The sequence below is a fragment of the Macaca nemestrina genome, chromosome 3, assembly GCF_043159975.1.
Source record: "Macaca nemestrina isolate mMacNem1 chromosome 3, mMacNem.hap1, whole genome shotgun sequence".
NCBI classification, from domain to species: Eukaryota; Metazoa; Chordata; class Mammalia; order Primates; family Cercopithecidae; genus Macaca; species Macaca nemestrina.
Window position 1 is genome coordinate 189140534 of NC_092127.1, and position 27209 is coordinate 189167742.

The 27209-nt window shown below is 41.3% G+C and overlaps 2 protein-coding genes across 10 annotated transcripts in view; one reads left to right on the top strand and one right to left on the bottom strand.

The window, feature by feature from the left end:
* The first annotated feature begins 13900 nt into the window (after positions 1-13900).
* Positions 13901-15576, top strand: LOC105483925 (uncharacterized protein encoded by LINC01587-like). The gene is given in 4 exon segments (XM_071093896.1): positions 13901-13980; positions 14532-14643; positions 14645-14739; positions 15458-15576. Coding segments are annotated over 3 exon segments (279 nt in total). The 5' UTR covers positions 13901-13980; positions 14532-14578.
* The window catches only part of LOC105483923 (EvC ciliary complex subunit 2), a 186286-nt gene continuing 173767 nt past the window's right edge, over positions 14691-27209 (bottom strand). For all 9 annotated transcript variants that reach the window (XM_071093882.1, XM_071093880.1, XM_071093879.1 and 6 more), the window contains 2 exons: positions 24610-24758; positions 14691-14843 (listed from right to left, as the gene is read on the bottom strand). The gene's annotated coding sequence lies outside the window, so the exon portion shown is untranslated. The remainder of the gene's footprint in view (positions 14844-24609; positions 24759-27209) is intronic.

Sequence of the window (27209 nt, forward strand, 5' to 3'; positions counted from 1 at the left end):
GTGCGGGGGCTCCCACCCCCCATTTCCCTTCTGCAACTGCCCTAACAGAGGTTCTCCCTGGACATCCAGGTGTTTCCATACATCCTCTGAAATCTAGGTGGAGGTTCCCAAACCTAAATTCCTGACTTCTGTGCACCCAAAGGCTCAGCACCACATGGAAGCCACCAAGACTTGGGGCTTGCATCCTCTGAAGCAATGGTCTGAGCTATATGTTGGCTCCTTTTGGCCATGGCTGGGATGCAGGGAACCAAGTCCTGAGACCGCACAAAGCAGCAATGCCCTAGGCCTGGCCCAGGAAACCATTTTTCCCTCCTAGTCCTCTGGGTCTGTGGTGGAAGGCATGAAAGTCTCTGACATGCCCTGGAGACATTTTCCCCATTGTCTTGCTGATTAACATTTGGCTCCATATTACTTATGCAAATTTCTGCAGTGGGCTTGAATTTCTCCCCAGAAAACGGGTTTTTCTTTTCTTCCGCATCATCAGGCTCCAAATATTTCAAACTTTTATGCTTTGCTTCCTCCTGAATACTTTGCCACCTAGAAATGTCTTCTTCCAGATATCCTAAATAATCTCTCTCAAATTCTAAGTTCCACAGATCTCTAGGACAGGGGCAAAATGCCACCAGTCTCTTTGTATAGTACAGGTGACCTCTACTCCAGTTCCCAACAAGTTTCTCATCTCCATCTGAGACCACCTCAGCCTGGACTTTTTGGTCAAAACCATTCACAAGTCACTAGGAAGATCCAAACTTTCCCACATCTTCATGTCTTCATCTGAGCCCTCCAAACTGTTCTAACATCTTCCTGTTACCCAGTTCCAAAGTTGCTTCCGCATTTTCCGGTATCTTAATAGCAATGACCCACTCTACCAGTACCAATTTACTGTATTAGTCCATTTATATACTGCTATGAAGAAATTCCTGAGACTGGGTAAATTATAAAGAAAAAGAGGTTTCATGAACTCACAGATCCACATGACTGGAGAGGCCTCACAATTATGGCAGAAGGTGAAGGAGGAGCAAAGACATGTCTTATATGACGACAGACAAGGGAGCTTGTGCAGGGGAATTGCCCTTTATAAAACCATCAGTTCTCATGAGAACTAACTCACTGTCATAAGAACTAACTCACTGCCATGAGAACAGCATGGGAAAACCTGCCCCCATAATTTAATTGACTCCCATTGGGTCCCTCCCACAACATGTGGGGATTATGGGAGCTACAATTCAAGCTGAGATTTGGGTGGGGACACAGCCAAACCATATCAGTAAAAAATTATATTCATATAAACATAACATTGCAAAAGCTTTTAATGGCTTAAAAATTTTAGAATCAAATCATGGACAAAGCACAGATGCTTTCCTTGTATTCGGTAAAGAGGATGTGCTTGTGAGGTAGCTGATAGAAGTCAGGAGTGGTGGTATGGAGTAAAGAGAAAGAATTGGCAATGTGCTAACCAACTTATTTTTCACAATGGGAGTCCACGGGCACACTTTCAAGGTGATGAAATAAGAAATAGAGTTTATTACCATCCCCATTATATTATGGTGATTATATCTTTGTTTTTTTACACTTTATGTTCTAGGGTACATGTGCACAACGTGCAGGTTTGTTACATATGTATACATGTGCCATGTTGGTGTGCTGCACCCATTAACTCGTCATTTACATTAGGTATATCTCCTAATGCTATCCCTACTCCCTACCCCCACCTGACAACAGGCCCTGGTGTGTGATGTTCCCCTTCCTGTGTCCAAGTGATCTCATTGTTCAATTCCCACCTATGAGTGAGAACATGTGGTATTTGGTTTTCTGTTCTTGTGATAGTTTGCTGAGAATGATGGTTTCCAGCTGCATCCATGTCCCCACAAAGGACATGAACTCATCCTTTTTATGGCTGCATAGTATTCCATGGTGTATATGTGCCACATTTTCTTAATCCAGTCTGTCACTGATGGACATTTGGGTTGGTTCCAAGTCTTTCCTATTGTGAATAGTGCCACAATAAACATACGTGTGCATGTGTCTTTATAGCAGCATGATTTATGATCCTTTGGGTATATACCCAGTAATGGGATGGCTGGGTCAAATGGTATTTCTAGTTCTAGATCCCTGAGGAATCGCCACACTGTCTTCCACAATGGTTGAACTAGTTTACAGTTTCACTAACAGTGTAAAAGTGTTCCTATTTCTCCACATCCTCTCCAGCACCTGTTGTTTCCTGATTTAATGATCGCCATTCTAACTGGTGTGAGATGGTATCTCATTGTGGTTTTGATTTGCATTTCTCTGATGGCTAGTGATGATGAGCATTTTTTCATGTGTCTGTTGGCTGCATAAATGTCTTCTTTTGAGAAGTGTCTGTTCATTTCCTTTGCCCACTTTTTGATGGGGTTGTTTGTTTGTTTTTTGTAAATTTGTTTGAGTTATTTGTAGGTTCTGGATATTAGCCCTTTGTCAGATGAGTAGATTTCAAATTTTTCTCCCATTCTGTAGGCTGTCTGTTCACTCTGCTGGTAGTTTCTTTTGCTGTGCAGAAGCTCTTTAGTTTAATTAGATCCCATTTGTCAATTCTGGCTTTTGTTGCCATTGCTTTTGGTGTTTTAGACATGAAGTCCTTGCCCATGCCTATACCCTGAATGGTATTGCCTAGGTTTTCTTCTAGGATTTTTATGGCTTTAGGTCTAACATTTAAGTCTCTAATCCATCTTGAATTAATTTTTGTGTAAGAAGTAAGGAAGGGATCCAGTTTCAACTTTCTACTTATGGCTAGCCAGTTTTCCCAGCACCATTTATTAAATAGGGAATCCTTTCCCCATTTCTTGTTTTCGTCAGGTTTGTCAAAGATCAGATGGTTGTAGATGTGTGGTATTATTTCTGAGGGCTCTGTTCTGTTCCACTGGTCTATATCTCTGTTTTGCTACCAGTACCATGGTTACTGTAGCCTTGTAGTATAGTTTGAAGTCAGGTAGCGTAGCGTGATGCCTCCAGCTTTGTTCTTTTGACTTAGGGTTGTCTTGACAATGTGGGCTCTTTTTTGGTTCCATGTGAACTTTAAAATAGTTTTTTCCCAATTCTGTGAAGAAAGTCATTGGTAGCTTAATGTGGATGGCATTGAATCTATAAATTACCTTGGGCAGTATAGCCATTTTCATGATATTGATTCTTCCTATCCATGAGCATGGAATGTTCTTCCATTTGTATGTGTCCTCTTTTATTTCATTGAGCAGTGGTTTGTAGTTCTTGAAGAGGTCCTTCACATCCCTTGTAAGTTGGATTCGTAGGTATTTTATTCTCTTTGAAGCAATTGTGAATGGGAGTTCATTCATGATTTGGCTGTCTGTTACTGGTGTATAAGAATGCTTGTGATTTTTGCACATTGATTTTGTATCCTGAGACTTTGCTGAAGTTGCTTATCAGCTTAAGGAGATTTTGGGCTGAGACGATGCAGTTTTCTAAATATACAATCATGTCATCTGCAAACAGGGACAATTTGACTTCTTCTTTTCGTAATTGAATACCCTTTATTTCTTTCTCTTGCCTGATTGCCCTGGCCAGAACATCCAACACTATGTTGAATAGGAGTGGTGAGAGAGAGCATCCCTGTCTTGTGCCAGTTTTCAAGGGGAATGCTTCCAGTTTTTGCCCATTCAGTATGATATTGGCTGTGGGTTTGTCATAAATAGCTCTTATTAGTTTGAGATACGTTCCATCAATACCGAATTTTTTGAGAGTTTTTAGCATGAAGAGCTGTTGAATTTTGTCAAAGGCCTTTTCTGCATCTGTTGAGATAATCATGTGGTTTTTGTCTTTGGTTCTGTTTATATGCTGGATTATGTTTATTGATTTGCATATGTTGAACCAGCCTTGCATCCCAGGGATTAAAACCCACTTGATCACGGTGGATAAGCTTTTTGATGTGCTGCCAGATTCGGTTTGCCAGTATTTTATTAAGGATTTTTGCATCGATGTTCATCAGGGATATTGGTCTAAAATTCTCTTTTTTTGTTGTGTCTCTGCCAGGCTTTGGTATCAGGATGATGTTGGCCTCATAAAATGAATTAGGGAAGACTCCCTCTTTATCTATTGATTGGAATAGTTTCAGAAGGACTGGTACCAGCTCCTCCTTGTAACTCTGGTAGAATTTGGCTGTGAATCCATCTGGTCCTGGACTTTTTTTGGTTGGTAGGCTATTAATTATTGCCTCAATTTCAGAGCCTGCTATTAGTCTATTCAGGGACTCAACTTCTTCCTGGTTTAGTCTTGGGAGAGTATACATGTCTAGGAATTTACCCATTTCTTCCAGATTTTCTGCTTTATTTGTGTAGAGGTGTTTATAGTATTCTCTGATGGTAGTTTGTATTTCTGTGGGGTCGGTGGTGATATCCCCTTTATCATTTTTTATTGCATCTATTTGATTCTTCTCTCTTTTCTTCTTTATTAGTCTTGCTAGCAGTCTATCAATTTTGTTGATCTTTTCAAAAAACCAGCTCCTGGATTCATTGATTTTTTGAAGGATTTTTTGTGTCTCTGTCTCCTTCAGTTCTGCTCTGATCTTTGTTATTTCTTGCCTTCTGCTAGCTTTTGAATGTGTTTGCTCTTGCTTCTCTAGTTCTTTTAATTGTGATGCTAGGGTGTCAATTTTAGATCTTTCCTGCTTTCTCTTCTGGGCATTTAGTGCTATAAATTTCCCTCTACACACTGCTTTAAATGTGTACCACAGATTCTGGTATGTTGTATCTTTGTTCTCATTGATTTCAAAGAACATCTTTATTTCTGCCTTCATTTCCTTATGTACCCAGTAGTCATTAAGGAGCAGGTTGTTCAGTTTCCATGTAGTTGAGCGGTTTTGATTGAGTTTCTTAGTGCTGAGTTCTACTTTGATTGCACTGTGGTCTGAGAGACAGTTTGTTATAATTTTTGTTCTTGTACATTTGCTGAGGAGTGCTTTACTTCCAACTATGTGGTCAATTTTGGAATAAGTGCAATGTGGTGCTGAGAAGAATGTATATTCTGTTGATTTGGGGTGGAGAGTTCTGTAGATGTCTATTAGGTCCCCTTGGTGCAGAGTTGAGTTCAATTCCTGGATATCCTTGTTAATTTTCTGTTTCGCTGATCTGTCTAATGTTGACAGTGGGGTGTTAAAGTCTCCCATTATTATTGTGTAGGAGTCTAACTCTCTAAAGACTTGCTTTATGAATCTGGGTGCTCCTGTATTGGGTGCATATATATTTAGCATAGTTAGCTCTTCTTGTTGAATTGATCCCTTTACCATTATGTAATGGTCTTCTTTGTCTCTTTTGATCTTTGTTGGTTTAAAGTCTGTTTTATCAGAGACTAGGATCGCAACCCTTGCCTTTTTTTGTTTTCCATTTGCTTGGTAGAGCTTCCTCCATCCCTTTATTTTGAGCCTATGTGTGTCTCTGCGTGTGAGATGCGTCTCCTGAATATAGCAAACTGATGGGCCTTGACTCTTTATCCAATTTGCCAGTCTGTGTCTTCTAATTGGACCATTTAGCCCATTTACATTTAAGGTTAATATTGTTATATGTGAACTTGATCTTGTCATTATGATGTTAGCTGGTTATTTTGCTCTTTAGTTGATGCAGTTTCTTCCTAGCATCGATGGTCTTTACATTTTGGCATGTTTTTGCAATGGCTGGTACCAGTTGTGTTCCTTTCCATGTTTAGTGCCTCCTTCAGGAGCTCTTGTAGGGCAGGCCTGGTGGTGACAAAATCTCTAAGCATTTGCTTGTCTGCAAAGGATTTTATGTCTCCTTCACTTATGAAACTTAGTTTGGTTGGATATGAAATTCTGGGTTGAAAATTCTTTTCTTTAAGAACGTTGAATATTGGCCCCCACTCTCTTCTGGCTTGTAGAGTTTCTGCCGAGAGATCTGCTGTTGGTCTGATGGGCTTCCCTTTTGGGTAACCCGACTTTTCTCTCTGGCTGCCCTTAACATTTTTTCCTTCATTTCAACTTTGGTGAATCTGACAATTATGTGTCTTGGATTTGTTCTTCTCAAGGAGTATCTTTCTGGCATTCTCTGTATTTCCTGAATTTGAATGTTGGCCTGCTTTGCTAGGTTGGGGAAGTTCTCCTGGATGATATCCTGCAGAGTGTCTTCCAACTTGGTTCCATTCTCCCCATCACTTTTAGGTACACCAATCAGAGTAGATTTGGTCTTTTCACATAATCCCATATTTCCTGGAGGCTTTGTTCATTTCTTTTTACTCTTTTTTCTCTAAACTTCTCTTCTCACTTCATTTCATTCATTTGATCTTCAATCACTGATACTATTTCTTCCAGTTGATCGAGACAGTTACTGAAGCTTGTGCATCTGTCACGTAGTTCTCGTGTCATGGTTTTCATCTCTATCAGGTCATTTATGGACTTCTCTGCATTGGTTATTCTAGTTATCCATTCATCAAATCTTTTTTCAAGGTTTTTAGTTTCTTTGCGCTGGGTTCGTAGTTCCTCCTTTAGCTCTGAGAAGTTTGATCGACTGAAGCCTTCTTCTCTCAACTTGTCAAAGTCATTCTCCGTCCAGCTTTGTTCCATTGCTGGAGAGGAGCTGCATTCCTTTGGATGGGGAGAGATGCTCTGATTTTTTGAATTTTAAGCTTTTCTGCACTGCTTTTTCCCCATCTTTGTGGTTTTATCTACCTTTGGTCTTTGATGATGGTGACATACAGATGGGGTTTTGGTGTGGATGTCCTTTCTGTTTGTTAGTTTTCCTTCTAACAGTCAGGACCCTCAGCTGCAGGTCTGTTGGAGTTTGCTTGAGGTCCACTCCAGACCCTGTTTGCCTGGGTATCAGCAGCAGAGGCTGCAGAAGAGAGAATATTGCTGAAGAGCAAGTGATGCTGTCTCATTGCTCCTCTGGAAGCTTTGTCTCAGAGGTGTACCTGGCTGTGGGAGGTGTAAGGTGTCAGTCTGCCCCCAGTGGGGGATGTCTCCCAGTTAAGCTACTCGGGGGTCAGGGACCCACTTGAGCAGGCAGTCTGTCCTTTCTCAGATCTCAACCTCCATGCTGGGAGAGTCACTACTCTCTTCAAAGGTGTCAGACAGAGACATTTACATCTGCAGAGGTTTCTGCTGCTTTTTGTTTAGCTATGCCCTGTCCTCAGAGGTGGAGTCTAGAGAGGCAGGCAGGCCTCCTTGAGCTGCAGTGGGCTCCACCCAGTTCAAGCTTCCCGGCGGCTTTGTTTACCTACTTAAGCCTCAGAAATGGCAGGCGCCCCTCCCCCAGTCTCGCTGTCACCTTGCAGTTAGATCTCAGACTGCTGTGCTAGCAATGAGGGAGGCTCTGTGGGCGGGGGACCTTCTGAGCCAGGTGCAGGATATAATCTCCTGGTGTGCCATTTGCTAAGACCCTTGGTAAAGCTCAGCATTAGGGTGGGAGTGACCCGATTTTCCAGGTGTTGTGTGTCACAGTTTCCCCTGCCTGGGAAAAGGAATTCTCTTCCCCCTTGTGCTTCCTGGGTGAGGCAATGCCTCGCCCTGCTTCGGCTCTCGCTTGTTGGGCTGCACCCACTGTCCTGCACCGACTGTCTGAAATGCCCCAGTGAGAAGAACCCAGTACCTCAGTTGGAAATGCAGAAATCACCCGCCTTCTGTGTTGCTCATGCTGGGAGTTGGAGGCTGGAGCTGTTCCTATTCAGCCATCTTAGTGCCCAATTGAGTGGGCCATTTTCTGGTGATTATATCTTGTTAATGGTGTTATACTGACTTTATAAAGTTAATGGGGCAGATCTAGATTTTGAATGGCTGGAGCTTATCTAACTTGGAGACTGTCTTTAAAGAACATGAGTACATACTGCAAATTCAAAATTAGGTCCAGAACATTGAAAAGAGTTTGAGACCTAACAAAATTAGGTACAGAACATGGGAAGGAGCCTGAGAGATTAAAGGTCCTGAAGCTTAAACTACTTTCTATTTACTTCTATTTACAGTCAGTCTACCTCTAGTTTCAATAAGAAACCAAATCAAGAAAACTAAAGAAATGTAGGAGGGAAGGGGATGTAGATTATAGAGCAAGTAGAGTAGATCTCTTCTTTTTCAATGTAATGAGTAAGTAGATAATAACCAAAAGTATGTAATATAATTATCAAAGCACATAGATATGAACATATAAAACTGAATGATAAAGATGATAATCAGAAAAAGTAAAAGCAGAAAAAGTTAAACAGTATTTCTACTGCAGGACTCACCTGGAGGTGGTGTAGTGGCAATGGGGAGATTTTATTTTTCACTTCATCCCATTCAGAACTGCTGTGGGAAAAACTCGCCTCCATCCTCTTAAGGGCCTGGCTGAGTTCCAGAATTAAACTGAGAAGATAGAGTAACACAAGTTTTGTATGGCCTGGGAAACTTCATAAAGGAACAGAGACCCAAAGAAGCAGTTACAGTCAGTTACAAGATTGAACAAAGAATAGCAAACTGTGAACATGTGATAAAGCAAAGCGTCCTGGGCTAGGGTGGTTAATTGGGTAAAGTAGCCAGGATGGCAAGGGTTAGTTTAACAAAGCTTGTTTGTACAGAATTCCTTCAGCCTCATCTATCCTGTCCTTGATGATAAGAATGTTGCCTCTTCTCTAGTGTAGGGAGGACATTTTTCACATGGGAATCTCATCTTCTGCTTTTAAGTCTTGGAGTCCAGAGGGCAGTGGTTGAGATGTCTAGATGTTGGGTTCAAAGAATCTCCAACCGGAGTGGGACAGGCAGTGACAATCTGGCAGGTTACCCTGGTTTTCCATTTGCATGTTGAAAAGGTTGTTCATATATGAGCTGTTACAGTGACTTCACTGAAGTCTGTATTAAAGTGTCCAGTTTCAGCTTACAGGAATTCCAGAAAAGGACATTTTTAATTTTTGATGATTCCAAGTCAGAAGAGTGGGAGAAAATTGGAAATATTAGTTTGGATACTAATAGCCAGATGCTGGAGGAAACTAGAAGAATTTACAATCTAGTCACTATTATATAGGTAAATAAAAACCTCAAAAACAATGAGTAGGTCTAATGTATCCATCTAACAATGGATACAGTATAGTTTTCTCCTGAAGTATAATTTTTTTCTCTTTAAAACTGAGACAGCCAGGTGGGAGGGGGGTCCCTGGCAAAATTCCAACTGGCCTGTGCACTGGGAACGTGCACTGGGGTGGAGCCAGAGAAGTTCACACAGTTTGCAGCCCAGAAGAGCCTGGCCCCTCCTCTTCCTGTGTGGGGACCTGGGATTCAAGGTGCGAGGTGGGAAGCACACTAGAGGAAGTCTGGCCTTACAGAGAGTCCCTGTTCCCCCCTTTATTTCCTTTTCACCCAATAAATCACTGCACTGTGCACCCTTCAATTTGTCTGCAAGCTTATATTTTCGCGGTCACGTGGTGAGAACCCCTGCCTTTAGCTGAACTAAGGGAAAGGCCTGCAACATGGTCACCGCATTTTTACCAAAGGTAATCAACATAAAACTGATTTGTTAGTCAAATAATGTAGTCTCATTAAACTTGGCCTGATTATTTACATAAGTGCAGCAAAGAATAGTGATGGATTATTTAGACTTTTTTAAAAGTCTACTTTGCTGGAATCTCAGATTGTACCTTTAAAAGCCTCTAAAGGCCAGGAAACCAAGCCAAGGACTTAGCATTAGACTTCATCTGGGATACCTATAGATTTAGTGAATTCCTCTCTTCTTGAAGTTCCCAAAATATCCTGAGGGTTTGGGGCCTGTCAGAAAGTGACACTCCTTACTCAGCTATAAAGCCAAGAGCCTTTTTTTTTTTTTCTATAAAGAGGAATATGTTTGAATATATTTTGCTACATCAAAATAATAGCAAAAAATATAATATTGTGCAAAAGAAGTAGGAACACTTATTTTCATTGGCTTGGAAAGCTGTATATTATTGTATTAGCTTTTTATTCTTGTGTAACAAATTACCACAAATTTAGAAACATAAAATAACACCTAATCATCAGCCCATGTCTCTGTAGCTCAGACATCTGGCATGGCCTTTTTAAGCCAGGTACCAGGCCAGCTTTTCCAAGAAAGCTTTATAAGCATTGGCTCCATAAAGTCAACCTTAGTTCCTTAACGTTATCTAGTCATATCTGGAAATGTGATATTCCAGTCAAAGCCTTAATAATATAACCAGTGTTTCCAATTATATCCTGTTGTAAAGAAAACAGATTCTTATTGAACTCATGTAGGCAGCCATATTGCCATGAAAATAAGAATATTCACTGACAGTTTCTAAATTTGGGGGGGATCTGGTAGGAAAAAAAGATAAATATCTCCTTTATGTTTACTAACGTATGCCTTACTAACTTAATACATCGCTAAGAGAAAAAAAACAGAAAACTTTTGTTAAATCTGTAAAGCATAATGTTAAAGAATAATCAGTGTTTCAGACAAAAGGCATAAAAATTATCTTTATCAGTTTGTTTAGTCCCATGTCATTAACTCTTATTCTGCTAGATTTTGTGATAGTACTTTCAAGAACTCATCGGTTTCTTCATTGGAGTTCTGGAAATTCTTACCCAGTCTGGCTATAGGGTCTGAAGGTTACTAGAAAACCTGTGTTTTAGAGTACTTGCAGAGGCTTTTTCTATGACTCTGTTTGAAAAAGGAGCAACTTTAGACAGTAGCTGTTTGTAAATTCCTTCAGGAAGAATCAGAATAAACAACAGCTGTCTGCGAAAAACGACAGCTCAAAATGGCCATGGTTAAGGATCTGATGAGAGTTCACTAAAATAATGATTAAATTGACAAGGAATTTGGTTATATCTATGACATACAACATTTTAACATGCTAACTAGAATCATTACTGATAATGTATTAGAACGTATAACATTTTTAGAAATTTTATATAATTTTTAGAACACTTATATTAATGATATACATTCATATAAATATAACATGAAGGTTAAATATCGTTTTTGACTATGTTTTCTGTATACTTTAATATATCAAATAAGCTTAATTGGTTTAATATCTCTCTTTTTATAAGGAGAGAAAACAAATCTTTTGTAATCCTCCAGATACCCATCTGGAAAATTCTAAAGTTAGCTTAAGGTCAAACAGATTTAATTTGGGAAGTTTTCGAAAATATCAAAAAGTTAAAATTATTAATTAAAACACGATCATAGATCATGAAATAATACCAAAGTGACAAAAGATTTCAAAGGCAAATACAGAAAGTTACATCATCATTAAAAAAAAAAAAAACTTTAGCTTTGTTAATATTGAGAACACTTAGTTTACTTAAGTAATCAAAGACAATAAAGACAATATGAAGGAGAAGAAATTATTTTAATTAAACATGAAATCTTTGTTTTCTAGGCAAATTACTTCAAGCATAAAGAAAAACACTTTGGCCAGGTGCGGTGGTTCACACCTGTAATCCTAGCAGTTTGGGAGGCCAAGGCAGGTAGATCATGTGAGGTTAGGAGTTCGAGACCACCCTGGCCCAACATGGTGAAACCCCGTCTCTACTAAAAATACAAAAATTAACTGGGCAGGGTGGTGCATGCCTATAATCCCAGCTACTCAAGAGGCTGAGGCAGGAGAATTGTTTGAACCCAGGAAGTGGAGGCTGCAGTGAGCAGAGATCACACCACTGCACTCCAGCCTGGGTGACAGAGTAAGACTATGTCTCAAAAACAAACAAACAAACAAACAAAAAAAAGAAAAGAAAAAGGAAAACATTTCAATAAATCTCTTATCAAGAGCAGATCAGTGCTCAAAAAAAATTTTGTCCTTATAATTGAGAAGACAAAATTCTAGTTTTGCATCAGTTTGCTTATGATATTAAGGGTCATTTTTAAAACATTTATAATAAATTCATTCAGTTTAGTCAGTTTGACTAGATCCTCTCTTTAGCTCTCTCTGTCTCTCTAACATTTTATATCCATCCAGTTTTTATCCTTTATTCATTGATTCATCCTGAAGCAACCTTTTGAACCTCGAAACCGACAAAATTATTCTTTTCCTCAACAATAGCAAAAAAACACAACTTTATTCCTTAAAACATCTCACCTTCATCGTAGCTTTTCATATTGAGGTATTTCCTTCATGATTTCTAGCAGTTTTTGTATTAGAATTCTTAACTCTTAGTGACTTTAATTTCTAGTAAAAACTAGAAAGCCAGGAAATAAGCAATTATAAACTTCTATGGATTTGTGAATATATTATTTCATTACTCCTGAAATATATATGCTTTATTGTTGAACAATTTTTCGGTGTGGCACAGGACATATTTATTAACAGATCCAAATATCTTTTGTTATTCTGTAAAAGGAAGCCAAAAGAATAGAAGGTTAAACTTATATTCAGCAATTAATGTTTCAGTATTACATCTTATTTGGAAATGATTATGATATTCAACAAATGTCAGTCATTTAATTTAACCAAGTATAATTTTAAGGTTTTAGCTTGCAAAAAATATTTTGGAAACTAGTTTTAAGTACACATATTTTATTTTATTTTATTTTATTATTATTTAGAACTATTTATTGTCCTTTGTTCTTTTTTTTTTTTATACGTTAAGTTCTAGGGTACATGTGCATAACGTGCAGGTTTGTTACATATGTATACTTGTGCCACGTTGGTGTGCTGCACCCATCAACTCGTCAGCACCCATCAACTTGTCATTTACATCAGGTATAACTCCCAATGCAATCTCTCCCCCCTCCCCCCTCCCCGTGATAGGCCCCGGTGTGTGATGTTCCCCTTCCCGAGTCCAAGTGATCTCATTGTTCAGTTCCCACCTATGAGTGAGAACATGCAGTGTTAGGTTTTCTGTTCTTGCGATAGTTTGCTGAGAATGATGGTTTCCAGCTGCATCCATGTCCCTACAAAGGACACAAACTCATCCTTTTTTATGGCTGGATAGTATTCCATGGTGTATATGTGCCACATTTTCTTAATCTAGTCTGTCAAGTACACATATTTTATAAAACGTAGCCATTGTTGAAAGGGTCATTTATAAACTTTTGCCCTGTTTACATTTATTAAGTCTACTTGGTTTTAACAATTATGTCTGAATTGTTAATTAAGACTTCATGAGACATTAAACAAAGCTAGTCATTGTCTTATTTTCTTATAGACAAATCAGCCAAGTCACAAAAAAAAAAAAAAAAAAAAAACCAGAAACAAAGACAAAGGTATAACATATGGCTCTTTTCAATTTTTTAAATTGTCATGTTTTTCATACATCAAGCAACTTATTATTTATTATTTTGTTCTTAGGTTGAATTTATAATTTTACACTCTGAAACATACACAAGCTTTTAGATTAGTAAGTCCAGGTAGAAGAAGTTGTGTGTGCACATTGTATTTAATGTTGACAATGCAGCAAACGTGCCTGGTTTAATTAAATCAACAAACTTTTAAGTAGGTTTTTATTTACCAAATATTATCTAAAACCACATGAACTTGAAAAACACTTAGGTTAGTTTCTCTTTTTCTGAGATAATAATTTATATAAGTTTTTTTTTTTCTTTTAAGCCAAATCTTCACATTTATACCAACAGGACAGTTGTTTAGGATGAGGGTTCTCTTAAAAAAATACTTTTAGATACAAAAGTCCAAATCTTCAAAGGTATACTTACTTCAATTTTCACTCAAAACTGATCATCCTTTTATGGTTTAATCATGGACAAAAGAGGCATCCATAAAGAGGGTACAAAAATCCCACCCGCCAGATTCAAAGTTTCCTCCAAGGATACCTAAGAAAGTAAAGACCCTCATTGTTAACAGGGCAACAAAGGCTGAGACGATTATGACAAACTCTCCTGAGAGCTGGCGCAGTCATACAAAGAGACACTTTGTGTTTCAGAATCCTGGAGAGCTGGCTAACTGCTGAGCAGAAGCCCAACAGCTCGGGCCCCAGGCTGATAGAAACCAAAGAGCACGTTTCCACTGATGACAAAGCCACGCTCTTATGACTTCAAAGAAGATGCAGGAGAGTCTGATGCAGGACAGGTGAACCTCAAAATTGGGGATCAACCTGAGAGGGTTCTTGACTTCACCCAGGAAAGAATTCAAGGGTGAGCCAGTGGTGAGAGAAAGCAACGTTTATTGAACCAGGCTGCTACTGGCAGAGCAGGGCTAACCCATAAGCAGCGTGCCCAGAGTCAGCAATGTATAAGCTGTTGGCAGGTGTATTTAAACCCACTTTTAATTATATGCTAATTAAGAGGCAGATTATTCAGAACATTCTGGAAAAGGGGCAGAGAGCTTCCAGAACCATATACAGTAACTTGTGGGCCATTGCTATGGCCCGTTGCCATGGCATGTGTAAACTGTCATGGCACCCATGGGAATGTCTTTATGCTAATGAGTAGTGAGGGCAACTAGAGGTCACTTTCATGGCCATCTGCTTATTTTGGCTGGCTTCTTCACTGCCTTCTGTTTCAACCATATCCTTTCAACCAGATCAGCGGGGTCATGACCAGAAAACAAGCCCTGCCAGCCTCCTACCTCAAATCTAATTAATTATAATTTTTCTCCTTATGACAACCCACACAAAAAAGAGATAAGAAAAACAAGGACTTCCTGGGAGGCTGTGGATCAATTACCAATGGACACCCAGAAGCAAATTCACAAGACTCACAATTCAAAGAACCAATTTTTAACAAATTTTTTCCCTGTCAGTTGAATTTGGGCAGGAAGGAACATGCAAAAATTTTTACCTTCTTCTTTCAACTGGACGCTACGGACAGAAATCCAGGAGAGCTGACCTTGATAAGAATTGCTACTTTCTTCTATCGTTTATTAGGCCCCTCAGGATCCCATTTGCAGGCTCCACAGTGAATCGGAAGGTGCTCAGCCTTTTAGGACAGAAACTGTTGGGACAGAAGAATATTCCTTCACCCTTTTAGGGTCCCAGGTGGGTCCAAGAATTAAATTGACATAACATAGATTAACAGGAGCAAAGCACAATACAAGTTTTACATAGCATAGGAGCCTCATAAAGAAATAAAGACCCAAAGAAGCTGTCAGAGTCAGTTAATTCTATACCAGATTTGACAAAGAATTATGAACTGTAAACATGTGATCAGGCAAAAGGTCTTGGGCTAGGGTGGTTAACTGGATAGAGAAGTAGCCAGCATGACAAGAGTTAGTTGAACAAGGCTTGTTTGTACAGAATTCATTCCACTTCAACTTTCTTGTCCCTGATGATAAGAACCTTGCTTTTTCTCTAGTGTAGGGATGACATCTTTCACACGTGAATTTCATCTTCTGCTTTTAAGAAAATGAAGTTCAGACTGATCTCCTTGCATCTGCTGTTTTTCAAGTGCCTTTAACTGAATAGTCAACCTACCAAAATAGCATATTTTAGCCCCTTCGGGAATGTTGATTTTGTTTATTTTCATGCATTGCTTTTATAATTATAAAAGCTCATTTTATAATTATATAAAAGGAGACCTGGGAACACCAGCCTTCTTCCCTCCACATATAGGAACTGCAGACGCTGCAGATAAAACAGAGCCAGAATGCTTTGCTGCCAGCTGGAACTTTGACCCAAACCCCAGTGCGACAGTCTCCAGTGCTCACTCAACTGGAATGCATCAATGAAGGTCACTTTCTGTCCAGATCATGGAGTCTGCATGAAAAGAATCAATGCAATCCTATTTTTTTTTTTTTTTTTACTGCGCTCTCTCAATTCTTAAAGAAAAACATAGCAGACTCTGAGGGTGCCCAGCTCAGACCCCCCTCTGAAGGCTTTTACTAGCCCTGTGCATCCAGCCCAGCTCCTGCATGCCCTGATGCTAAGAAAAACAAGGACTTCCTGGGAGGCTGTGGATCAATTACCAATGGACATCCAGAAGCAAATTCATAAGACTCACAATTCAAAGAACCAATTTTTAACAATTTTTTTCCCTGTCAGTGAGCGCTGGGGCCTTCCCTGGAGAGCTGGAACAACTTGGCAACTCACTCTCAGCCCTTCCCATCCCCCCTAACCCACAGCCAGTGACCACCAGTGTGGGAATACAAAAGCCCAGCACCTGTGCCTTGGAGAGGACAAACCCTGAGATATCATCTCTGCTTCAGCACACCACTTAAGACCAAGATGAGGCTGTGGTGTCACCCAAGATGATACACTTGTTGAGTCTCTTCTCTTCCCCTATTCGTCCTCCACCCTCCACTGCCTCACTGATACATCTTGGGAGCACTTCCTCGACAAATCCTTTGCATTGAATCCTTGGCTCAGGCTCTGCTTCTGGGAGAATATGACCTACTGGGGACAACAGTAATGGTGAATACAGTGGGAAACCAAACAAAGCAGACTTTGACTTCATGAAGCTAATGGGGAAGAATAACTACCATTTCATTGATTGGATGCTTGGCACAGAAGGAGGGGTGAGTACCTATATTCATAGATGAATTCTGTCAGCCAAGGTGGGGGAGTTGCTTCAGCCATCCTCTTTGGTGCTCATTCTAAGTATGCTGTTTCCAGCATACCAGCTTCTCAAAGGCACTGTGCTGCCTTCAGACACAAGGCTTCCGGAAAGTGTGTCCACATTTAATGGGAGGTGGAGAGCCAACCTTAGCCTTTGTGCCAAGTCTCCTGAGAACACACATGCAGAGCCTGCTCCCAGTTGGACAAAGGTCCAATTCCCTTTGTCTTCCCCTTAGAAGGCAGTCTCCTGAGACTCTGCCTTGAAGAAGTAGGATTGTGTCTGATGCATTTATGTTTGTGGGGTTTTATGTGTTTTCTTTTTATCTTCCCTAGGAAAAAAGAACTGAGCATCGGCAGAAAGCTGAGGATGACAAGCGTAGGGGATGAAAGGCTGCCTTTCCCCCCCACTTCTGAGCTTTTCTGACAGCTCCCAGCTGGGAGAGACCAACACGATGAAAAGACAAAGAATACTGGAGAAGAGAGGGGGTGGGCAGAGCCACAACCTCATCCTCCCAGTGGTTCCTCTTGAGTCTGATTTGACAAGATGCCTTCCCACCCAGGTGACCCCGTGGGAACGTGCCAGTACCTCACCCCACGACCTCACTGAGTCCTCACGACAAATCCAGGGTGCAGTTTTTTTCCCCATTTGGAAATTACAAATTGAAATGCAGGAAAGTTAAAGAGCTTGCCTGAGGTTGCTTAGATAACAAAAGAATATGGATTAGAACCCAGACCTACCCAGCTCAACAACTGAGTCCTTTTTTACTGGATTACACCTATCTCATGGGCATAATTTTATCTAGTCTCTCTCTATTCCACTGTTTAAGATAAATCCTGTGAGGGTTAAATGAGATCATGCATGTTCAGTACTTAGCCTGGAGGTTGGTGTGAGATAAGCACTCTATAAATACTACCTAGCTTTGTTATTGCTATTGATGGTGTTGCTGCTGTTTTTGTTATTGTTACTGCTGCTGCTGCTATTGCTGTTGCTATTTTTGCTGCTGTTGCTGCGGATTATGTTGCTGCTGTTTTTGCTGTTGCTGATGACAATGTTTTCACTACTGTTCTTATTATTGTTAATACCACTGTTGTTGCCATTTTGTGGCAGCTGTTGCTGCTGATGTGCTGCTACTGTTGCTGTGATGATGCTGTTGACATTGTCACTGTGGATGTTGCAGTGATGCTGTTGACAGTGTTACTGTGGATGTTGTGGTGATGCTATTGACACTGTTACTGTGGATGTTGTGATGATACTGTTGATACTGTTACTGTGGGTGTTGTGATGATGGTGTTGATGATGTTTTTCTGGATACTGTTATGTTGCTGTTGATGTTGTTACTATAGTGATGATGCTCTAGACACTGTTTCTGTAGATGTTGTGATGATGCTGTTGGCATTGTTACTGTGGGTGTTGTGATGATGCTGTTGACACCACTACTGTGGATGTTGTGATGATGCTGTTGATGCTTTACTGTGGATGTTGTGATGGTGCTGTTGACACTGTTACTGTGGATGTTGTGATGATGTTAATGTTGTTACTATGGGTATTGTGATGATGCTGTTGACACTATTACTGTGGGTGTTGTGATGATGCTGTTGATGTTGTTTCTCTGGATTTGCTGTTGATGTTACTATGGAAGTAGTGATGATGCTCTAGACACTGTTTCTGTAGACGTTGTGATGATGCTGTTGCCATTGTTACTGTGGGTGTTGTGATGATGTTGTTGATGCTGTACTATGGATGTTGTAATGGTGCTGTTGCCACTGTTACTGTGGATGTTGTGATGATGCTGTTGATGCTTTACTGTGGATGTTGTAACGGTGCTGTTGAGGCTGTTACTGTGGATGTTGTGATGATGTTGTTAACACTGTTACTATGGATGTTGTGATCATGCTGTTAACACTATTACTGTGGATGCTGTGATGGTGGTGTTGACACTGTTACTGTGAATGTTGTGATAATGCTAATGTTGTTACTATGGGTGTTGTGATGATGCTGTTGACACTTACTGTGGGCGTTGTGATGACGCTGTTGATATTGTTTCTCTGGATACTGTTATGTTGCTATTGATGTTGTTACTGTGCAAGTAGTGATGATGCTCTGGTGATGCTCTAGTGATGATGTTTCTGTAGATGTTGTGATGCTGTTGGCATTGTTACTGTGGGTGTTGTTATGATGCCATTGACATTACTATGGGTGTTGTGATGATGCTGTCGACACTGCTACTGTGGATGTTGTGATGATGCTGTTGGCATTTTACTGTTAATGTTCTTGCTGATGTGGTTGACAGTACTATTGTTGCTATTTTTATTCTTGTTGCTGAGATGTTATTCTATTATTATTGTTGCTGCTGTTGGTACTACTGCTGTGCTGCTATTGTTGATGTGATAATGTTGTTGATGTTATTAATGTTGATGTTGTTGTTGATGATGTTGTTAATATACCCATCCAGAATCACTGCTTTTGTTACACACTTCCAAACCAAATTTAATTTAGGCATAACTTACTAATCATACAAGGATATATGTATAGCTTACCCCTCATGTTTCCACAGAGGCCAAGAATTTCCATTCCACTCTCCGGGAGAGATTCTGAGAGCCATCTGTAGCCTCTCTTTGCCTCCTCGCTGAATGGGGCATGCTCCTCTCAGCCATTCCTTTCAGAAACCTATGCTGGTCAGTGGTACATATGACTGGCAGAATGAGTCTACCTCATTCAGGGGGGAAAGTAGGAGGAAACCCATGTGGCTACCCACCTCAGGTACATGGGTCAATGCAGCCTTTTAGCGTGATATTTTCATCGCCATCTGTCTCGCTCCTGTGTCTTAATTGGTTCAAAATTAGGAGGTGAAGAAAGAGGTGCTATAGTTACCTCCAAGACACCAACAAAGTCTTCATGATATAATTCAATTCATTTCTTACCTCCCCAAAGAATCCTTTCCTTATTTCTATAACCCACAGTGGTCTCACCCACCTATGAAGTTTTATAGCAGTTTGTTATTTACTCACATGCCAATAAATATTGGGAAATATGTGAACCTGGCTAGACTGTGACCTCCTTCAGACTAAGAACATATCTTAAACATCCTCTCACTTAATGTGGTTCTAGACACATAGTAGGAGCTCAATAAATGCTTGTAAGGTGAAATACATTGGGAGCTTAATACTCAGGAATGTTCCCATGTGGCTGAGTTTTTATGTCATCTTTTGTTTTTGAATTAAAAAATATCAACTGGAAATTTGTGTTCCAGAACTTATATATGATGCATGAATGAATGCCCTTGATGGTACAGAAATGGGAAGAACTGATTCAGTTCTTTACGTTGTTTTGTTTTGTTTTTTTTTTTTTTTTTTTTTTTTTTGAGGCGGAGTCTCGCTATTGTCACCCAGGCTGAAGTGCAGTGGCGTGATCTTGGCTCACTGCAAACTCCACCTCTTGGTTCAAGCAATTCTCCTGCCTCAGCCTCCTGAGTAGCTGGGATTACAGGTGCCCACCACCACGTCTGGCTAACTTTTTTACTTTTAGCAGAGATGGGGTTTTGCCATGTTGACCAGGCTGGTCTCGAACTCCCGACCTCAGGTGATCAGCCCGCCTCAGCCTCCCAAAGTGTTGGGATTACAGGTGTGAGCCACCATGCCTGGCCAGTTCTTTAGTTTCTAAGGTCCATCAGTTGGTATTAACTTCTTGTCATTACATGCAATTCAATAAAAGCATAAGTCCTTACCTGTAGGGGCACTGGGATGGATGCCAGGCTTCCAAAATTGAGCATAAAATCCCAAGGGGTTTCAAGGTAGGCCACTCTCCAATGCTTCCTTTTACAACAGACATTGTGCCAGCAGGCATGGGGCCTAAGGAGGATCCCATGAACCTTCCCGCAGAATCGAGTGTGTGGCTTCGTATGATACTTACCCCTCATCTCTCTAGGATAGTTGTTTATTAATTATTGTATCTATTTCATGTGTACAGCATGATGTTCTGATACACATGGTGAAATAACAACTACAGTCAAGCAAATTAACATCTCAATCTCCTCACATAGTTACTGTGTGTGTGTGTGTGTGTGTGTGTGTGTGTGGTAAGAACACATAAAATCCAGTCTCTTAGCAAACGTTCAGCATACAACACAATATTATGAACTACAGTCCTCCTACTGTGCATTAGGTTAGACTTATTCATCCTACATGACTGCAAGTTTGTACCCTCTGACCTAGAATCTCTAGGATTTTTCAATTCCTGAATTTGCCAGCAAATTTCAGCTGATTGAGGTTACCAGACAGCTGACTACCTCCTAAGGTAAATTATTGTTTCCCAAGTATTTTAGGCTTTTTGTAGGTCTGAGTTCAATTCATACTTATCTGGTGAATAAGATTTTCAGTAATTTACAAATAAATATTGTGTTAATAGTACCATCTAACAGGTGCCGAGAACTTGGTGTGAGCTGCACTCACCTAGCAAGCTACTAACATGCTGAGCAGTTTCATGGATTTTCTCAATCCTTATGTCCTGATAGTAAAGACCAGTGCATCTCTAGCCTTCAGCACTCATGGGCACTAAAGGATTTAATTCTCACAGTAACCCTCTGAGGGTGGCACTGTTACTACCCTCCCAACTTTGCAGAGGAGCCTGGAGCACGCAGGGGTTCAGTTATGTGCCCAAGGCCAGGAGCCAATGAGGGAGTGGGGACTCACATCAGCTGGCTCTGGAGGTATCACCAGTGACAAGCAAACTGAGTCCCAGGTTCACTGAGGCATGAAAAGACTTCTCTTGTATTACTCAGGGTGCTCCAGGGAAACAGAACCAATAGAATGTGTATATATGGTCCTCCCTTGGTTTCAGGAGATTGGTTCCAGGACCCCTCGCAGATACAATAAAATGGTGTGGTATTTGCCTGTAACCTACAGCACATCCTCCTATGTACTTTAAGTCAGGGGTCCTCAACCCCTGGGCCACAAACCTATCTGGCCTATGGCCTGTTAGGAACCGGGCCATACAATAGGAGGTGAGTGAGGTGAGTGCTGGGTGAGTGTGTGAAGCTTTATCTGTATTGACAGCCACTCTCCATCACTTACTTGCATTACTGTCTGAACTCTGCCTCCTGTCAGATCAGTGGTGGCATTAGATTATGTTAGGAGCACAAACCCTATTGTGGACTGCACATGTGAGGGATCTAGGTTGCATGCTGCTTTTGAAATTCTAATGCCTGATAATCTGTCACTGTCTCCCATCACCTCCAAATGGGACCATCTAGTTGCAGGAAAACAAGCTTGGAGCTCCCACCGATGCTACATTATGGTGAGATGTATAATTATTTCATTATACATTACAATGTAATCATAATATAAATAAAGTGCACAATAAATATAATGGTTTGAATCATCCTAAAACCACCCCCTCCTGCCAGTTCATGGAAAAATTGTCTTCCATGCAACTGGTCCCTGGTGCCGAAAAGGTTGAGGACCACTGCTCTAAGTCATCTGTAGTTTACCTATAATACATAATACAATGTAAATGCTATATAAGTAGTTGTTAAATGTATTGTCTGGGGAATCATGACAAGGAAAAATCTGTACACAACTTTCACGGGTCTAACTAAATTTTTGATCTGCAGTTGGTTGAATCCACAGATGCGGAACCATGGATACAGAGGGCCACCGGTATGTTGATAGAGATTTACTTTAAGGAGGCTGGGAAGTCCAAAATTTGCAGGATAGGCAGGAAGGCTGGAGACCCAGAGGAGAGCTGAGGCTACAGCTCCAGCCTAAAGGCCATCTGTGGGCAGAAAATTCCACTTGCTCAGGGGAGGTCAGTCTTTTCTGCTGTTCAGGCTTTCAACTGACTGGACGAGGCCCATCCACATTACGGAGGGCAACTTGCTCTACTCCAGTCCACCTACTTAGATGTCAATCTCATCCAAAAACACCCTCACAGAAGCACCTAGAATCATGTTTGACCATATCTCTGGGCACTATGACTCAGCCAAGTTGACTCAGAAAATTAACCAGCACACCCAATATCACACAGATATAAAAGACCCAGGACTCAGGCCCTTGCAGTGTGACTGAGCCCGCATGTTCTTACACACAGGACTTGGAGCCTCTGTTTTCATCAGCTCTGCAGCCCACCCCGTCTGCCAGCAAGCAGAGGCCAGTTGTGTCCTTCCTTCTAAAGCTGACTGTCCTTGTCCTCTCCCCAGCAGCTGCCTAAGTGTGGCCTCTGCACTAACCATCTAGCAGAGAGAGCTTAGCTGCTGATACTTACTGGCTTTAAGACTTCGTCAAGCACAGCCCTCAGATGTTCAAGGTGAAGAGCACTGACTGAATCTGTTTCCGGGGCTGCTTGTCTTGGGTAGGAAGCCAAGCGTAAGAGCTGAGCAGGGATGGGACCAGAGATGGCCAGCACCGGCAGGCAGCATGCTGGAATCTAATGCCTGAGTCTCACTCCATACTCAGTACCCTGATATCAGGAAGAGACTCTGACTATCCACTGCAAGGAAGAGGAATAAAGGAACCAAACCTTGTCCACTCATTCATTCAGCCGATCTGCCCACCCTGTGCCTGCATTCTAGATGCTAGAACATTATCACTGACAAAACAGAAATCGTTTCTCATGGAGCCATCATTGTGGTGGAGGGAGACAGACAATAAACCAGCAAATAAGCAAATGACAGTACGTGACAGGCTGATGAGTGCTAAGGGGAGAAATCAATGAGGGAAAGGGACAGGGGTTGGGGAGGAGGTGGGGTTGCAATTTTCAATAGGGCAACTAGTGAAGGTCTCGCTGAGATGGTATTGCTTGAATGAAAACTTGAAAGCTACATGGGTGTTGGAGGAAGAGCATTCCAGAGAGAGAAAGCACCAAGTGCAAAGGCCTGGAGGCAGCCACGTTCCTGGCTGCTCAAGGAACAGCAAGGGCAGAAGTGGCTGGAGCAGAGCCAGTGGGGGATGGAGTGGGAGAAGAGGTCAGGCAAGGAATGGGTCCAGTTGGATGGCTTTACAGGGCAAAGAAAGGAACCTGGCTTTTTCTCTGCCCGGGATGGGAAGCCCTTAAAAGGCTTTGAGCAGAGGAAAGACATGGTCTGGTTTCCATGTTCCAAGGACTGGAGAGATTAAGATGCTTGTCTCATGCCTTGCAGCCAGTAAGGGGCAGAAGAGCAAGCCAGTACATCTAGCTGTGAACGAGAGCTTGTTCCCCTGCACCACCCCTGTATCTGCCAGAGTTCGTCTGCTGGAGTCCATATTGCTGCTAAGAAAGCTCACTGCCACAGTCATGTGAGAAATAAAACAGGGCATGGGGGAAAGAGGGGTGGGTGTGTGCTAATTCAGGTAAGGGGACAAGTCCCAAAGGCCTACTGGAGGAGGTGATATTTGAGCTGAAACCTGAATGGTAGAAATCAGCCAAGGAAATACACAGAGAGCAAAGTGTTTGGAAATAGATGGTGCAAAGGTCCTGAGGCAGGACTCCGCTGAGAGTCCTGGGAGAGCAAAGAGAAGACAAATGTGGCAGAACTGCGATGAGCAAGGGGTAGATGAGGTCACAGCGGGAGCCAGGAGGCATATCCTTCACGGTCTTATAGGCTCTGGTAAGGAATTTGGATTTTATTCTTCAGGGCAATGAGGTGGCACTAGAAGATTTTAAGCAGGGAGTGATTTACATTTTTAAAAAAGATCAGCCTGGCTGCTCTGTGGAGAAAAGACTGGGAAAGGGCTTACAGGCTGCATGATCGGCACCTTGCTTTTTTGTTTGAAAAATGACACTGATTTTAGAGAGTTGCTGCATGAAGCTGTGAGAGAATGACATGAGAATGTTAACTCATTGAAGGGTGGGAATTTGTGGGTCCTGTTCACTGCCACATCCCTGATTCTGCAGCAGTGCCCACAGCAGATGCTCCAGCAACTATTGGTTGAGTGAGTGAGTGGATGGATGGATGGATGGATGGATGGATAGATGAAAATGGAGGCATCATATAAAGGTGAGAGTCTGGGATGTTTCCATGACCATCAAAAGGTAAAGCACTGCCCGATAGAAACTTCATCACAGCAGTGGGAACTAAAGGGTTAATGTGACCTCTGAGGATTTTTCTTCCAGAGGATTCTGATGCAGGGCTAACAAATTTCCTGTGACCTTGTTAGGGGAAAATAATCAGACCCTGCTAATGTATCACATTAACATGTTTGGACTTCCTGTTCAGAAACCTCAAACATCTCACCTCCATGTGGTCCGCAGAAAATTATTTTTTAGATGCAATTGCGTTGAGTGATGGAGGCTTTGTGGCCTCTAATATCCCCACCGGTGGAAGAGTTCTGACATCCTGGTTTTTCCTCTGAGTTCACAGTGGTCTGGCACTTAGCATAGCGTCTGGTGCAAAAAAGAAAAAAGAAAAAAAGCTAGATTCCTATTTGAATGAACAAAGGAAATGGTTAATGGCCATAACACAAGGGTTTTCTCTCATCTCTGTTTTCTAGGGAAAAGAGGAGAATTTTAAAAAATTTATCTCCCTTTTCTTTTTGTCGGCTGTGAAGAAGCTGCAAGTTTCAAATACGTCAGCTTCTTGGTGAGCCTTAAGTGACGGGCAACAGGCAGAGGTTCCCTCAATACCAGTTTAAAGACATTAAGGACCCCCTGCCCAGACTTCTCAAAGAATACCATATCCAGGATGAATGTTCAAATCCCCTGGCTGGTCACCTGCAGTGAGGACTGCCCATTGCCATTTCCAGTGAGCACAGACATCTCAGCTCCCAGTGCCGAATGGGAGGCTGGACCCCAGAACCTCTGCCCTGCTGCAGAGGTTTCAGAACCTCTGAAAGTAACCTCGCTGTAATCGATACCAGAAAGTGGATTTGTCAATGTGCGTGCCTCATCCAATTATTTTTCTCTTCCAAATCAAGGTTTTATGTGAGTGCATCTGATTCATGAGGCCCAACTCACCTACCTGTCCTGAATGTCGAGGGAAACTGAGAAAGTGAGCTTCTGCTTTAGGGAGGCATGTATGGTCTCAGTCAGCTCGGACTGCTATAACAAATTATTATAGACTGGGTGGCTGAGACAACAGACAGTTATTTCACACAGTTCTGGAGACTGCAAGGCCAAGATCAGGGTGTAGCATGGTCCTTGGCGTGTGCATGCAGAGAGAGACAGAGAGAGAGAGAGAGAGAGAATCTCCTGCTCTTCGTCTTTCTTTAAGGGCACTAATCCCACCATGGGGGCCCCACCCTCATAACCTCATCTAAACCTAATTACCTCCCAAAGCCCTACCTCAAAATACCATCACATTAGGAGCTAGGGTTTTAACATATACATTTTGGGGGAGGAGGACAGAGTCATTCAGTCCAGAGCGAAATCATAAGGAGGGATATTTTCCAAATATAGGCCGGATATTCCAAAAACAAAGTAGCCCCAAAGATGTTCATACCCACTGCAGCCTTTCTCTTCTACATCTGTCTCTTACACAGTGCCTGGCACATAGCAGATACTCGGTAAGTAACAGCGCCTCCTTTCCCTTGCTATGCTTCCCTGTTTAGCCTCTGCCCATCTCTACCTACAGGCCTGTCTGCTTGGGTTCCTGCGCTTGGAATTTTTTCCCATGGACCCTTTCACTACAACCAGCACTTTAAAAGAAAGAACAATTGAATACAACAAGCAAGGTTCACCATATCCAGCTTTAGCACCAATTTTAAACATAGACCCATACAAATATACAATGCAAATATATTTCTAAGATATTATTCTCTAAAAAATGTGGGTATTGACAATCTACCTATTATATCAGAACCTAGTGCCCCTCACTCAGGAGAAGTTTAAAGAGCTTATTTGTATTACTTGGTTTCCACCTATTACTCGGTTTCCACATTAGGTGGAAGACATTATTTATGTCTTTTGTTTTGTAAGAAATATATTTAATAATTTAGAAGCAATAAGGGAAAATATTTTTACATAAAAATTTAAAAATATTTGCATGACAAAAAACATAAAAATTAAAATGACAAACATTACACTGGAGAAATATTTTTAATTTAAATCATAATACATTAAAAAAGAGTTATTATTCCTAACATACAAATCTCTGTAGCGTTTCCCAAAGCCTCAGGAGAAAGAAAAACCCTGGAGAAAAATAAGCTAAGAAGTGAACAGATAATTCACAGAAAAAGAAAAAGCACATTAATTGTATGAGAAGATGATAACCTTGTCATCTGAGAAAGCTAAATTAAAACTAGTCTAAGATTGTCAACAAACACATAGTAATAAGGATCAGATTTATCTTACCACTTGGAAAATATTTTTAAATGGACAAAAGGTGCAAAACAATAGTTTTCAAGATGTTGGACATTAGACAACAAAGGACAGTGACCCTGAAAGGCAGGAGAGAGATGAGGTGATCCTAGAGTTGCCCCGATTTCTGCCTTGGGAGACCTTCCAGACACTGCTGCAGGCAAGGGAACCCAGGCAGAGCCCAGGGGAGCTCAAGAGATTGCAGGGCAGAGTTTTGGAGAGAGGAGAGCTATGGAGAGCCAGAACACTGAAATCTGCAGGGGGCTATCCTCAACTATTCAGTAGAGTGACATCAGTACATGCGCTGAGAAAATTACTTGAGGCCAGGGAGAGAATCAACCAAAAGGATTCCAGGGAGCAATATTCAGTGCTCACAACAGATGGGAAATAGCGCTGTTTCCCACCAGCCAGACTTGAAGACTTTGGAAGTCAGGGGTCATTTGGTAGAGAACTCAGAACGATCTTGTCTCAATAGTGAGGAATCATTAGCCATAGACTAAAAATCTTGATAAATTATAAAAGCTAAACTCAAAAGGATCA